Genomic DNA, 15986 nt, shown 5'->3' with positions numbered 1-15986 from the left:
TATGTCTAATTAAAATTTTGTTACAATATAACTAATTTCATGATAAAACACATAAATTTGAAATCATATATATTTAAAAACTCTTTCAAACCAAAATAAGAGAAAAAAAATCTGTAGTATAATAAACTTGATTTGGTAATTTACTTGTTTAGGTTTTTAAAATTATTATTTTGATTTCTTTTTGAAATTTTAAACGTTTTATATATATACTTTAGAATTTTGAAAATTTTTATAATTTTTTATAAATTTTTGAATTTTTTGTAATTCTTATTGAAGAAACCAATTTGCTCATTTTTTGAGCGGGTATTTACACTAATATGTTGTTTAAATTATTCAAATTGTAAAATTTAACTCAATTTGAAAAACTAAATTACTTATTCGAGTTGACTCAAAAATCGAATAACTCAATTCGATTAACTCAAAATTTAAAAAAAAATCGATTTTTTCAAATCGAATTAAATTTTGTTAACCTATATTTCGAGATAATGCGATGATTCGAGATCACAATTTAATAATGTTAGGATTAACACTCCATTTGGGGAATATAATGAGCTGTAATTTATTTCTATTGGTCATGGAGTTTGTAGTAGGCCAATAATTGGGCAAGCTAAAGCTTCAATAACGAGAAGCTGAAGCTTGATGCAAGATTTGTTGCTCAAAACCTCGTTGGAATCGGATTGAAAACTATGATAGAAGCTTGAGGTGAGTTTGAAGTAAAATCAAATAATTGGAGCTTAATTTGATTATAAGACCGTTACATTTTTGGTTTTGAATCTTATATTTCAACACTGAATGCAACATAGTTTTGAAACAGTGGTCGATTAAGTCTTAACTCGATTAGTATTAACATTGTTGCCAGTTGAAGAAGACGTAAGTTCGAGTGCACTGAAATGCATTATCCTCCTATTTAAGGATTAGGGAAGTATTATAAGTAGTTCTAGGCATTAATAAATATATATATTATAAGAACCTATAATGAAATCCAAACCGAATAGATTACTCATCAAATAAGACAAATAAAGTTTGTGAATCAAACATGCTTATCGAGAAGCAAATTGGGTGGCAGACTTCATGGTAAATTTGACAACAGGTCAGAATCCTGGATTAATCCAATTGTATAGTCACCCCCAGGGTATTTGGAACCTGATTATGAGAGATATATTGGGAGCAACTTATGAAGAAATTGTATTCTAGTCCATACGTTTTTAAGGAAAAGTTAGTCTCCTTTAGTAGTAATCGGTCTCATTTCATGCTGAGTTGGCATGATCAATGGTTGCCACTCTTTCTCATTGATCCAAGGGGTTGTCATGAGAATTGTTCCCATTTCTTGGTGATTTCTTAAAACAATTTCTTATTTACTTTTCTGCTCTTTCTCGGTGATTTCTTAGAAGAAAAAAACAATGAACTATTTAGTTTATCAAGTTTGATGCCATTATTGCAGCAAGTTCTCTCTTCCCTGGAAAGCCATTGCCCCCTCTTAGAGAGCAATGTTCATGTATGGGAATATCCGTAGCTACTCGCTACTGATTTTGATTCTACTGATCACAGCAGTTATTGCGGGCTCAATTTTTGATGCTTTTTTTTACCTACTTCTATGCGGTTTACTTGGTCTAGTTGTTTTAGGGGCTTTCTTTTTTCTAAGATCTAGAAATCGGTTCCAAGAAGTTGAGGAAGATCATCTCGACAACATGTTAGGAATGCCAACGAGGTTTTCTTATGAAGAGTTGAAGAACATCACCAAGAATTTTAGCAACAAGCTTGGTGAAGGCGGATTGGGGTCTGTTTCTCAAGGAACACTGCCTTCGGGTTCTCAAGTTGCAGTGAAACATCTTTTTGGCATTGGTCCAGTTAACAAGTCCTTCGTAGCTGAAGTTCAAACGATTGGAAGCATCCACCATTTCAATCTGGTAAGTTTGGTTGGATTTTGTGCTGAAAAATTCAATAGGCTTTTAGTTTACGAGTACATGGCTAATGGATCATTAGACCGATGGATCTTTAATAAAAATCAGGATCTTTCACTTGATTGGCAAGTTAGAAAGAAGATCATTTTAGATATAGCCAAAGGACTTGCTTATCTTCATGAAGACTGCAACCGAAAGATAATTCACTTAGATATCAAACCTCAAAATATCCTTTTAGATGAGAATTTTAATGCTAAAGTTTCGGATTTTGGATTATCTAAGCTAATTGAAAAAGATCAAAGTCAAGTTGTTACAAGTATGAGGGGAACCCCAGGTTATATGGCTCCTGAATGGTTAAGCTTAGTCATAACTCAGAAAGTAGATGTCTATAGCTTTGGTATTATAGTCCTAGAAGTTCTGTGCGGGCGGCGAAACATCGATGGATCTCAACAAGAAGAAGATAGGCATTTATTGAAACTTTTTGGAAGAAAGCAAGAGGAAGGACAACTCTTGGATTTAGTTGATAAGTGCAGCGATGATATGCAGTTGAACGCCGTTTAAGTCGTAGAGATGATGAAGGTTGCTGCGTGGTGCTTACAAACTGATTATGCCAGGAGGCCTTCCATGTCCGCAGTTGTGAAGGTTTTTGAGGGTTCAGTTGATGTTGTAATTGATATGGATGAAGACTTCCTAAATGAAATAACACCAGAAGTTGGGGAGTGTTTTGCTACAACAGTTTTACCTTCCATGTTATCTGGGCCAAGGTGATGATCATGGAATGCGTCTGTTCCCAGCTTTAACTAGTCTAAAATTAGTAAAATTGTTTTGTCAATCCTTCTGCCATGTTCCAAAGCTAGCTTTGAGTGACGTACTTGTATTCATCCCAACCTTTGGGTCCAGAGGGTAAAAGTTACCCAAAATAAAATCCAAGACTCAAACGGTAGTGAAAGATTTTTTTGTTTTTATCATAAGATTACATGTACTCTAAAAGGGAAAGTCTAGTAAGAAAGTTCCTATTTTCGCTTTGTAGACTAGACTTCATATTTTGTTTTTTATTTCAAGACTACATACAATACACGTTCTGAAAGGTTAATCCGCGTTTACATTTCACTCCACCCAAAAAGGCACTGCGTTGTCCCCCCAAATGGGCGACTATGAATGGATTTGATTTGAGGGAAAAAAAATGGTTATAGTACACCGTAGTTAATCAGATTAGTGAACGATTACCTCATACAACCTCACACAATGATCAGCTCCGCAAGAAGCAAGCTGCAGGTTTGTGCTATATTCATTGTTCTCAGGGTTCTTCCACGCCAAACGGTTAACTGCAGAAACATGACACATGAAAGGATCAAGCCGTATGATCTGAGCAGTGGCCACACCTGGTGTTGGAATGCTATCATCACTTCTTTCAACATGAAGGCTCCAAATTTGAAGGAGCCCACTCTCCATTCCCACTGCAAGAAGCCCATCATTTCTTTGTCGGTCAAGACCAACCCAAGACAGGGCAGTGACACTACTGTCGAACTGCGGTAAAGTTAAAAGTGGCTTAACCGAAGATGTTTTCTCCACACCCCAGATCTTCACTGTCTTGTCCCTAGAACCTGTCGCAAATTCATGACCAAAAGGGTTCCACGAACATGCCCATATTATTCTTTTATGAGCCTCCTGCCGAGCTACAAGCTTGTAATCAATTTCATCATTGCCTACAGATAGAAACGAGATGATTTAATCTCAAAATTTAACCGGATATAAACATGATTGAGGAATTCAATCAACGCAAAAGTCTTCAGCCTTAAATTTCTAATTCCCCGAAAGTATGCAAAAAGATGTAGGTTAACAGTTTTCTCCTGCCTCCCCATTTAATGATTAGTTTGCTCGAAAAGTAAACAAGCTAAAGAAGTAATTTCTGGGACAACTTTAGCAACAGTTGCCTTTTACAAGAAAACAAATATACTTACATGGACTTCATTCGAAATTAGACCAACTAGATCGAGTACTTAAATGAAACAGTATTATAACACAATTAGTAGATTTCTGAGTACCTGCTCTATTGATTTTGAAAATGGAGAACTGGCGATCCCTTGAGACTGCCAAAAGAAGATTGTCATCATGAGAGAACTCCATCTGCGTGACTGTTAAGCTGTGAGACTGCAAGCGACCAACAGCTTTCCATGAACCCACTTGCCATAACCATATTTCTGCTACTGTTGCTGATTGGGCCTGCAGGCGTAGTATAAGAAACAATTAAAAAAAGGACTTAAATTTAACGGTTTATCACTTCGGCACTGCTAAAGCAATGTCATATAGCATTCTTGATTCAAGAACATTTACAACTCCAACATACCAAACTAACCTACTAAATTTCAACTATGCATGTTGTTTTAGGGTATATTTAGAGATTCCAGAACTTACTAGTAAGATGTTTCCAATTAGTTTCTCATTTAAAAAAAAAATTGGGGAAATTGCAAGATGCGGTATGTATTACTTGTACCATTAACCACAGATAATTTAATAGAAAAAGGAAGCAACAATTACTTTTATGACCCCAATGTTCAATGGAAAAAAGATAACTATGAGTCTATGACGTGATTTTTATTTGTACAAACAAGACTATATATAAATTTAATGATAAAAATATAAACAATCACTTTATAGTATATATACATCAGTGACCATAAGAAACAACGTTAATTGTGTATAAAATATTGTATTTAGTTCATCCTAAAGACGACAGTATATTTTGAAGGAACCCGAAAGCCTCAACCTACTTACTCAAGCAAAAGAACTCTAAATCCTCAACCAAATTACTCGAGCACTCAAACTAAAGGTTAATAAGAAGAAACATCTATAGAGCAATACGAAAAATGTATAGAATGAACTTAAAAAACTAGATGCACATTAGTAAAACTTATCTTCTCAATTTTGAACTGCACACAATATTTTCCATTATATGGTCCTTTGTCCAAAATCAGTGAATTTTTTTACAGATACACGTAGTTGATATTTTTTATACTTTTTCCTCTCCTCTTTATCCTATTTATCCATGAACTTAGGGGCTTTGGACTTCTACAAACATGCATATATTTTAGACTAAATATGGGGACAAGAAACTATTTTCTTTTTACCAATTTTACATATTGACGTATCCATATCAATAACTATTTCTCTCCATGGTGGCAATTACTAATTATTTTTGTAAGACCACCCTATTTTATTATTCCTCCAAAAATTTCTTTCCCCAATGACTAACAAGATCCACCCTATACAACCTTATCATCAAGAAATAACTGCCTGCTTCTCAGAGTTTTCCCCAAAGTGAACTTTTCATAACAATGTCCCAAAACAAGACATGATAAAAGCACCCACATTGTGGTTTAACAATCAACGTGAAAAGAGAGGTTAATTCAAAACATAAATGAGAGCAAGATTACATAAAAACACAATCCACCCTACCAAATTCATCAGAATTAAATTTCTAGTGACCCATATGGAAAGAAAGACATGTACCTTACATGATGAAGCAACAAGCTTTCCCTCATGATCACAGCATAAGGAAAACAGTTCATTTCCATGTCCATAGAGTTTGTGTGATTCTGGCCATAGTGTATGCCATGCAAGTTGATCCTCAATAGGAGGTTCAGTTAAAGCGACTGGAACAGCATCAGGAACAGATTCAAGAGTGTCAAGACCATCATTTCCGAGATTCTCTTGGATCTCATGAGTTGCTGAAAGGGAAAACGTTACTGTCAAATAATTTGCTTCTACAAGTTCATGCACACAAACTGATGGAGATAAACTTAGGTCATTACAATTAGCAAGAAATTTCACCATCAATAGGATACACAACAAGAGCGATAAGGAGAGTATTAATGTTGCAAAATAATTGTGCTCACAGGCAGTTGTTCAATGTGAAAATCAGATTCAACTGCTCTGTCCACAGACAGCTTGGCTAGGACAGCTGCATCAACAAGTTTCTCAAGGCACAAGCATCTAAAATGGCACATAGGATATCCAAACTAGATAACTAGCTGTATACTCGCAAGGTTTTTGTCTTTATAAAAGAAACCTCTATAAAATCTAAATCATTTATTTATCAAAAAAGTAAAATTATGTTAAATCAGACAAAAAGGGTACATGATATCTCCATTGGAATGCACGTATGATTTATGAGACTAACCATTTACATATATAGGTTTCTGTGATAGACCAAGAGCAGACATATTGGCACCCAGGACCTGAACATCTGCTTGGACATCTTCAGGAAAACTTGATTGTTCTGAAGTAGCATAATGCAGAGTCTTTAAGAAGGACAAAGGGGCTTCAAACACTCTGGCAACTTTCTCCTCTGCTCCACTTACAAAACGATGGTTTCCTTTTCCTTGAATGATAGCTGCACAATTAATATCATGCCCGTGTACTTGAGGTCGGGCAATTTCATTCCAGGAGTCCCCATCACTCTGAGGATCTCGATTGTGCCATGGAGCAAAAATACGAGTTGTCTGCAACAAGAAATTACAACACCAATACTGCCATTTAATTTCATGAAAAATTCAAAGGAATGTAAATTAATTCTATTGATATTAACATCTCATCTTTAAAATAAATTAATTACAAAAGGGACCCAATATTTCAATTGATTGTTTATGTCCATAAAATGTCACTAAAGTTTATAAAATTAAATGATTAAAAAGTTCATAAACTATTTCTTAAAAATGGGTGACATCTCACCTGATCATGACTTACTGACAGCAGGTACTCACCACACCTTGCCCAAGCAATATCTGTCACTGCTGCAAAATGCCCAGAAGGGACTTTCTGTGGTTGCCAATTATCTGAGCTAACACCAATATTTTTCCACATATGGAATGAGCCACCATACCCATGTGCCAAGATAGAACGTGCATCTGGGCCCCAATGGCCACCATAAAAGCCTAAAGCACAATGACTTAATTCCCCAACAGTGACCACATTCATCCAAATACCAGTTTTCCTCTCAGGTTGCCAGATCATCATAGTCTTATCCATTGATGCAGACAAAATGCTTTGAGGTTGATAGAAGCCAATCTCTTCCTCAGCCGCCAGTGAAGGTGGTTGCCACTGTACCGAATATACCCAATCCTCATGTCCAATCAGAAGAGATTCCAAAGATATTTGGTAAGAGAATGAGCCAGCGACAAAAACAGGACCTTCAATGTAAGATGCCAGACCTATTTCACCTCTTTTATATGTACCCTCTGTATTGGCTAGAGAACCTCGGAAAGTCAACTTCCATATGCGTATACCTTTGTCCTGAGATGAACTTACAAGTAGAACACTATCGGCTTCACCACTGAATATAGGTAACGAGAAGTCTAAACTCCTGATCCAATCCGTATGCCCTTTTAGTTCACAAGCGCGTACAAACTGGACAATGCAAATTTAAAAGTGAAAAGAAAATTTACTTATAGGCCACAGAGAAATATTCGAGGGCCAAAAATGACATGGTTAAAAAATAAAGGGTGCTATTGGGTATCTTGACACCTTTCAGAATGAATGGCCTTAGATAAAGGAGAATGGAAAAGGACTTTTCTGTTGAACGACTACCAGTTTGGAATTAAAAACATTTTGAGTTAAAATCAATAGAAAGATAATCGATGCATGAATAAAGACAGATAAAGCAGAAGTTGGTACCTTTCCGGTCCCCTCCGCACAATAAAGATAAATCTTGTTATCCAATCCTCCCATTGCCAGGGCTATAAGCCCTGTATTTCCAGGCAGTTGCGCAAGTGAAAGTGTTACCATTGGTCTTGAGCCAACAACTAGAGTTTCCAGACATGATAATTTACATTCACCTAAAAGAAAAAACAATCAAGGTTTCAGTGGTTATCAACTATTGTTCAATAATAATTCTTGGAAGAGGATAGCAAATGGTTGATTAACAAAAAAGTTATAAACCTAAATGACACATTAAACACAGATAGTCATCAAAACATGCTAAAATAAGATTACAATTGAAGGAGTTCTACAAAAACTGCCTCTAGCTTTGTTGCATCCTGCATTGCAACATCGACACTTTTGTCCAATTAATGCTTGTTTAACAGAACCAAGACATCAAACAGTGTAATGGAAAGTTCAAACAATCCATTCTCTATTCCTCTCATCTCAATCAATTTAAAAATGACCAAGTGAACAAATTGATTCCAGTTTTTAAGAAATGGCCTTTATGAAGCCAGTTCATCTAATTGATACAAGAACCGGACCTGAATAGCCGAATTCCTCTCAAAGTCGTATAAGGACATTAAATCAAAATGACACATCCATGGTGTAAGAACATATTACTTACAGTTAGCTAACAATCTGTCTAAAACAACAATATCTAAAGAGGATTACAAGTGACACAAGCAGTCTAGACATAGAATGTGTTTCAATCCTTAAATCTTTTTTGCCACTCCCGTACAATTATATAGCCAATCTATGCAGCATTGTGAGAACACTTCGCATAAGAAATTTTTTTAAAAGATAAAGGAGCTAACAAAATATTTTCTCTTTTCCAGAAAAAAAAAAATCCTTTAAAGGGTTACCTCTTGAAAAATAAAGACCTACCTGGCACAAACCCAAACTCAATAATAAAAAATAAACTTACATCCACAAGAAATAGTATGTAGATTTTATTAGCTAGCCAAGTTAAAAGCTCAATAGACGCAAATATCAAACTCTTAGTAGTTTGAAAACAAAAAGAAAGCAACTAAATTCTGAAGCAAAATGGAATGCAATATGGTGTATGCATTGGGAATTTGCAGTAGCTATTTTTATAATTGAGGCAAATTACAGAACAGGTGAAAACAAAAGATTTTGGATTAACAATGACAGCAAATGCAAAAAAGGGTTAAATTAAGTTGCGTCAAACATTAACTCACAGCCAAAAGAAGTTGGAAACACAACATCCCATATGCAAACAGTGCCATCAGAAGAAGATGTGGCAAATATTGCATCAGTTTGAGAAACCATAAATCCAGTAATGCATGTTACGCCCTTCTTATGTGATTTTGGCAATTGTAAAGCAGGCCTCCACTGTAAAAATCGGGAAAAAGAAAAAGAATTAAAATAAAACAATAGTAACAGAAAGATCCAAAGGAAACTAAATATGCCAAACTCTTTCAAAAAACAAAGCTTAAATCTGAAAACAACACCAAATCACTATATTTTGCTTCCTAACTAAGAAAATAAAAAATAAAAACTAGAGGAATTGCAGAGAGAATACCTTATTGTCAGCAAGAGAAAGTTCCCATAGGATAATAACACCATCAGCATCTCCAGATAGTAGATAATGCCGCTCTAATTGTTTAGCTGCAAATAACAGAAAGAAAAAATTCACTACCACACCAATGAATTGTTCAAATACCCTAAAAACACTAAAAAAGGTTGAACCTTTTAAGAACAATTTAGTATCAAACCTTTGCACCATTTACTGTACCTTTGAATGCAAACTTATTACTTGGAAGCCAATGAGTGCAATTAACAACTGCCTTATGACCCGGAAGTGTAGTCAAGATCTGAGCAGACTACATCACAAATAAGAAAACAAAGATAAAGCGCTGATCAATAAATAAGAAAAGAAATATGGAAGAGTCGATCAATGAACAAAGAAAAGAAACAGAGAAAGGTAAAGGAGAAACCTTGGGACAGAAAATAACAACGGCGTTTTGGGCACCAAAGGAGACCAAATCAGAAGCACCCCATGAAACGTTGTTCACTATTCTGTTGCAACCAGCCCCTATAAACAATCTCTTTACTTCTGTTTTACTGTTGTTAAAAGACATTGTTTTAAAAAATGAAAAAAAACCAAGAAATAAGAAAGAACCGAAAAGAGAAGAGAAAAGAAATGAAGAGGGTTTAGGGTTTTGAAGGACAGAACTAAGGAAGAAAAAGGGCGGACAGAGAAAAGAAAATAAAAGGGTTAAATTCTTGGGACATCCCTGTATTATATGACCGGATCAATTTAGTCCCTCTATTATTAAATGAATCAATATAGTCCTTATACTATTAAAAGGAATCAAATAAGTCCAAAACGTAATAGAGTTAACATTCACTATATAAAGAATATTTTGAAATTTATTTTTTCAATTGCATTTCAATTCCAAACAAACCATGAAAACTTTAAAAATATTTTGTGAAATAATAAATGATATATTTTTATACAAGAAAGGTTAACTTTCCATAGTATAATGGCGAAATTGATCTATTTAATAGTTGAAAAATTAATTTGATCAGGTTCAAAAGAAAAGGGTATAAGATTTGAAGGCTCTTTTACTAAAATATTATAAAAATAACATGGTTCTAAATTATTTATCAAAATATCATCTTTAAGGAGTAATTTGGATCTTTATATTTTTCTATATCTAATGTCCAGAAGTGATTCTCTATCTTGTCATACTTATGTATAACATGTCGTTTCAGAATTTTAAATAACCACCACTGATGATTACATATTTTCAAATAGACATAAATGATTTCAATTTAGTGTTGAATTTACTAAAATATTATACATTTCATAATATTTTGGAAAATACTTCTAAACTTATATTATTTAAATAAATAATTATTTTATAACATTTTGGTAAAAAACCAAGATTTGAGAGAAGAATAGAAATATTTAATTTCTTTCACTTAATTATGGAATGTTAAACTAAGGGCACGTTTGGTTCGCTGTAATGGAATAGAGGTGTAATGGAATAGAGGCGTAATAGTAATTCAATTGTTTGGTTGAATGTAATAGAATAGAAGCGTAATAGTATTCTTGTGTTTGGTTGAATAAAATGATATTGTAATAGCATAAGAAAAAAACTAAAATGACTAGAATACCCCTTAGCAGAATTTTTTTAGGTAGATGATTATTGTTATTGTTATTAAATTTTAATAATATTATTAATATAAATAATAAATAATTTAATCATATTTTAACATAATTATTATTAAATATAATTTAATAAAATATATAATTTAATAAAATTCTTAATATTAAATATTCTTATATGAATTTACTAAAATCATAATATATAATACTATTAAATATAATTTAACATAATTATTATTAAATATAATTTAATAAAATATATAATTTATAAAATTCTTAATATTAAATATTCTTATATGAATTAACTAAAATCATAATATATAATAATATAAAATATAATTTAAAATAATTATTATTAAATATAATTTAATAAAATTCTTAATATTAAATCTTCTTATATGAATTTACTAAAATCATAATATATAATACTATAAAATATAATTTAAAATAATTATTATTAAATATAATTTAATAAAATATATAATTTAATAAAATTCTTAATATAAAATTAGATAAAGCTAAGCTCAATGAGCGTGATTCTCTAAAGAGGAAATAAATGGTAGGATCCCGACTTACGAAAATTAGATTTCCAATTTTTTAAGCCACTTCACTTGTTTGATATCATAGTAAATAAATTACCTTTTTACACTACTTATAATCATAAGTTTGTATAAATTATTAACAATAAATAAACACCATAATTAACTTGAACCATGTATTAACTTGATGGATAAAGTATTTATCACCTCAAATGTGATTTGGGTTCAAATTATACTCATAGTAAGCTCAAACTTTTACTAATGCCAATGCCAACACTACCACATTTGGGTTCAAATTATACTCAGAGTAAGCTCAAACTTTTATTAATGCCAATGCCAACACTACCAAAACCTTTTGGACAATTATTTCGAAGATTTAAACCAACAAAAAGAAAATCAATAAGTAATAAAACCACAGAAAATAAAAGAAAAAAATTGCCTTTAAAGCACATTCAATTGAGCACTTGATTCTCTTTGATATCTCCATGATTTCTTCATCTTTATTCATAATATCAAACATAGGCAAACACAACGATAACTGTAACCCCTTACCCTTACCAACATTTTATTGTAACTACAACTAACATAGGATAACCAGTTGGCCTCTTAAAACAGACAATGACCAGACCCCAAATCAAACCAAACCAAACTGCTAAACAATAAAGCAGACATCATTGAAAAGATCCCATCCCCAGATTGCATCATTTTCAATTCTTAGAAAGGAGGAGCATAGAGTTGGAGAACCTTCTGCCAAAACAGTCTGCTGCTAATATCATCTCATCAAGCACTCACATGATTCCTGCTGGTTGTCATGTATTCCTTTCCCATTTGACCCACCAAGTACTGAGTAAATGGCAGGTGGCTCAGGTCAGCAAGGCTAAAGAAATCACCGGCCAAGTACTTGTTCTTTGACAGCCTCTCCTCATAAATATCCAGAACTTTGCCTAGCTTTTCCTCGCTTTCCTTGATCAAATTTTCATAAGGAGGGAACCCCATCTTGGAAGCAAACATCAGATGTAGGGTCAAGGCATAAATTGGTGGGTTGAAATTGTGTGCCTCAACCTCTAGCCAATTTTCCACTTGACCACTTTCCTCTACTGTCTTTCCCAGTAGATCAGTCCCTTGTGATTTGTATTTTTCTGCATAGTATCTTATGATTGCACGGGATTCTGCAAAAACCCAAATTGTAAAAATCATCATTTGGTGCTGTTTAATTATTATGAATATTAAAGTAAGAAAGTTTTGTTTTTTAAGAAAGTGGTTTAGAATGTCATCTTTCTTTGCTAAAGAGTGAGCACTCACAAATTGAAAACTATAGAAACCATTTTCAAGAAAAATACAGAAACCATTTTCAATTGAAAACTTCAACAATAGATTTACATGCAATTGCAAAGCCAGATAAAAGGAAATATGGAAATATGTATTACCACTAAAGCTAGATTTACATCCGAGTTTTTCATTTACAAACTAGATACAATTCAAACTAGTCCAATAGCTTTGTACCTCAATTAAAGTTTCAGTTATAATTTCATTACAATGAAGAATAAGCAAGAACTATCGGGCATGGAGCTCAAGCGCAGTCTACACTCCAAAGAACTAGAACTCGCCATATCAAACCAAAAAGGAAGACTCAAAGGCAGTATCCCTAAACCATAAATATAATATGCCATATGATTTAAATGTAAAAACAACCCAAGAGCATAAAATTTGCAAATTTTGTCACAAGATGCAAGGGACAGTGCACTAAGTTGTAATAACATCCGATAAGTATAATGATAAGGGGAATAACCTAGTGCACAATATAAACAGATCACAATCTAAACTTCATGCTTCATGGACAATTTTCAAAGCTAACTTCAATACACGTAAATTTTCTTCTTCTTCTTCTTCTTTTAAAATCCAGAGCACAATATAAACAGATCATTCAAGAAAAATATAGAAACCATTTTCAATTGAAAACTTCAACAATAGATTTACATGCAATTGCAAAGCCAGATAAAAGGAAATATGGAAATATATATTACCACTAAAGCCAGATTTACATGCAACAACACAAGGAACTCTCTACTTCGGCAAGATGGAGAAAGAAAATGCAAGACCATAGACATGCATAAACTGTCTCAGCAAAGATCACATGCAAGAAAGGGTTTAAAACAAGAAGTAGAAGTAAAAGGGTACAAAGTATATTACCTCGATAATTTTTTCTTTTTAAAAACTAAAGAAACCTACCAGAGAAAAAAGACCCTAGGCAGTACAACTGCACTGCACCAAAAGTAAAAAGCTTTAGTCTAGATAATTAAACTCTTGGAGTCTTCCAGATCTCAGCCATAAAATTGAGAAATACTTGCCTAATTTCAAAGAAAAAAAAGCCAGCATTTTTTACATTAAAATGTACATTGACTTGCCATTTTATCATGTCAAGGTTCATCAACTGTGCAGAAACAAAGGAACAAATTCGAGCATGCAAACTGCCAACACTTCTTAATATCTCTGTAGAAACCATAGTTAAATTGCAACTCTTTTCCTATGCAACAGATGAGTCACCTGAATGTCATTCTAAAGCTGGAGAAGCTTTTTAGAGGTAGAAGAACCAATATATAACATTCATGGCAAATTAATATTAACTAACTGCCACTACATTCAATACCCAGATTGATATCATACTTGAGACTCACATTAGCACACAACTCTGCATCCCCCCCCAAAAAAATGTATGAAAAATTTTCTAATGTGAGTCTTAAGTATGATATCAATCTGGGTATTGAATCCTCTAAATATATGAAACATATTTAGGAATAGGATCCTCTAAATATATGAAAAATTTTCAAAACGACTGAGATACCTATATCCGGCACTCACCACCTAATCCTAATCAACATAACATAGACCATAATACATGAAAATGTCACCTATCATCTTGGTTATGGTCAAACAATGGTGATTAATGCCTTCCAGTAACAGCAATGGTTCTGGCTACAAAAAGCTAGAAACCAATATTCTTCAATTTTCATACAACAATAAAAATCTAACACAAAGAAGAAAACATTGAAATCAAAAATATAGTATTCCCACAAAACTTTGAAATCAAAGCCACCCTGCAATTAAATAGAACTCCCCAATAGAATAAAGGACTCAAACCACAACCATAAATCAGAGGAAGCCGAAGACATTGTTAAAGCAAAGATTCATACCTGAAATTAGCCTCCGATGAAGTAGGGGTTACAAAAATCGCAACAAAGAAACGGCAGAGAAATAAATCCACTGAAATATAAGAAAAAAAACATTGATCTGAAACCAAAATAGAAATGAAAAGGCAATGACAGACAAAGAAAAAGTTTAAGATTCATACCTCAAAATCAGTCCCCAATGAAGCAATGGATTTTAAAAACCACAAAAAAACAGATTCTAGCGTGTGTGTGTTTTGGCCTTTGGTTACCCAAAGCTAAAAAAATGACAGGAAAAAAAATTTAAAAGAGACCGAGAGAGAGAACCAGTAAAGAAATGGGAGGAGATTTGGATTGAAGAGATATATTTGAGGATTTGTTATGAAAGCAGAAGAAATGAGGACAGAAATTAACTCTGCAATACCTATGGAAGAAGAAGCAGAAATCGATGAGGGCAGCAAAAGGAAACGAAAATAAGAAACGGGTAAGGATTCCCTAATCGGTGCTGAATGGGGGGAATACCTATTACAGGACCTGGGTGTATTAGAGACGGAACTGATTCGGGACGTAATGGTATTATGTCCAACCAAACACCCGTTTGGTTGTGGGCCCGCGGAATAGGGGGAATGCATTCCTATTCCCCCCAACCAAACATAATGTTATTGTTGTTTAACTTAAATTTTAAACCTATCAAAACTTTTAATTAAGATGATGTTTGATAAAATAAAAAATTAAGTGTTGAAAAAACAAGAATTGAAATATTAAGTATTGGATTTAAGCTATAAATTTTGTTTGATATATCTATATACGAAATATAATTTGATTGTTTGATAATTATAAATTATAAATTATGAAAATTTTATTCTACATTTTATTCTTAATTTTCAAATGTTCCATCGTATTCCAAAGAAAATCAAATTTTAAAAAGTTTTTATATGTATTGAGTTCAGTATTATTGAATGTCATATTTTACTTTCGTAAAGAGTATTGATTCCTTAACTATTGGAGAAGACAAACGATTACGCTGATCTCGCCACCCTTGGGCAGCGGCAGATACAAAGGGGCTGGCAGGGGCCCTGGCCCCCTTAAAATAGAAAATTTCTATTTAGGCCCTTGATTTTTTTAATTTTAAATTAGTAAAGGTAAAATTGTACTTTGGCCCCCTTAAAATTATAAAAATTTGATTTAATCGTTTAAAAATTATAAAGATATAGACTATAAAAAATTAAAATTTCATTCGCCCCCTAAAAATTTGTTCTCGCTTCGCCCCTGCCCTTGAGTGTCAAGTTTAGTATTGTGAGATTGCTGACTACGATTAGTGGCTTCTTAAATTTTGGCCCTAAAAATACCTATCACGACTCATTCTTGTAGGGTTACGATTTATGGGTTAGTATGTTTGCAAACAATTTTCACTGCTTTAAAATGGCAAAGAGGTTAGAAAAATTACATTTTTAAAAATGTGTTGACAACATCGACTCACTTTGTTTAAGAGGAAGGAAAAAAGGGATAAGACTTTTTTATCGAACAAAGTCATTTTGGTGGGTTT

The 15986-nt window shown here is 33.2% G+C and overlaps 3 protein-coding genes across 3 annotated transcripts; 1 reads left to right on the top strand and 2 right to left on the bottom strand.

Moving 5' to 3' along the window:
* Positions 1-1382: 1382 nt before the first annotated feature.
* Positions 1383-2930, top strand: LOC105776147 (G-type lectin S-receptor-like serine/threonine-protein kinase SD2-5). Its single transcript, XM_052622235.1, has one exon. The coding sequence runs from the start codon at positions 1488-1490 to the stop codon at positions 2460-2462; it is 975 nt and encodes a 324-aa protein (XP_052478195.1). The 5' UTR covers positions 1383-1487; the 3' UTR covers positions 2463-2930.
* LOC105776146 (elongator complex protein 2) lies at positions 2843-9783 on the bottom strand. The gene is made up of 10 exons (XM_012598643.2): positions 9560-9783; positions 9358-9445; positions 9145-9230; positions 8801-8954; positions 7575-7735; positions 6633-7307; positions 6082-6403; positions 5412-5629; positions 3947-4124; positions 2843-3607 (listed from the first exon to the last, which is right to left on the bottom strand). The coding sequence occupies exons 1-10, from the start codon at positions 9701-9703 to the stop codon at positions 3114-3116; spliced, it is 2520 nt and encodes an 839-aa protein (XP_012454097.1). The 5' UTR covers positions 9704-9783; the 3' UTR covers positions 2843-3113.
* A 1961-nt stretch (positions 9784-11744) lies between these two features.
* LOC105775553 (glutathione S-transferase F9) lies at positions 11745-12508 on the bottom strand. Its single transcript, XM_052622236.1, has one exon. It carries the CDS (start codon positions 12474-12476, stop codon positions 12057-12059), a length of 420 nt encoding a protein of 139 aa, XP_052478196.1. The 5' UTR covers positions 12477-12508; the 3' UTR covers positions 11745-12056.
* Between the last annotated feature and the right edge of the window lie 3478 nt (positions 12509-15986).

Source organism: Gossypium raimondii, chromosome 10, assembly GCF_025698545.1.
Source record: "Gossypium raimondii isolate GPD5lz chromosome 10, ASM2569854v1, whole genome shotgun sequence".
NCBI lineage: Eukaryota > Viridiplantae > Streptophyta > Magnoliopsida > Malvales > Malvaceae > Gossypium > Gossypium raimondii.
This window is presented reverse-complemented; position numbering and strand designations above follow the sequence as displayed.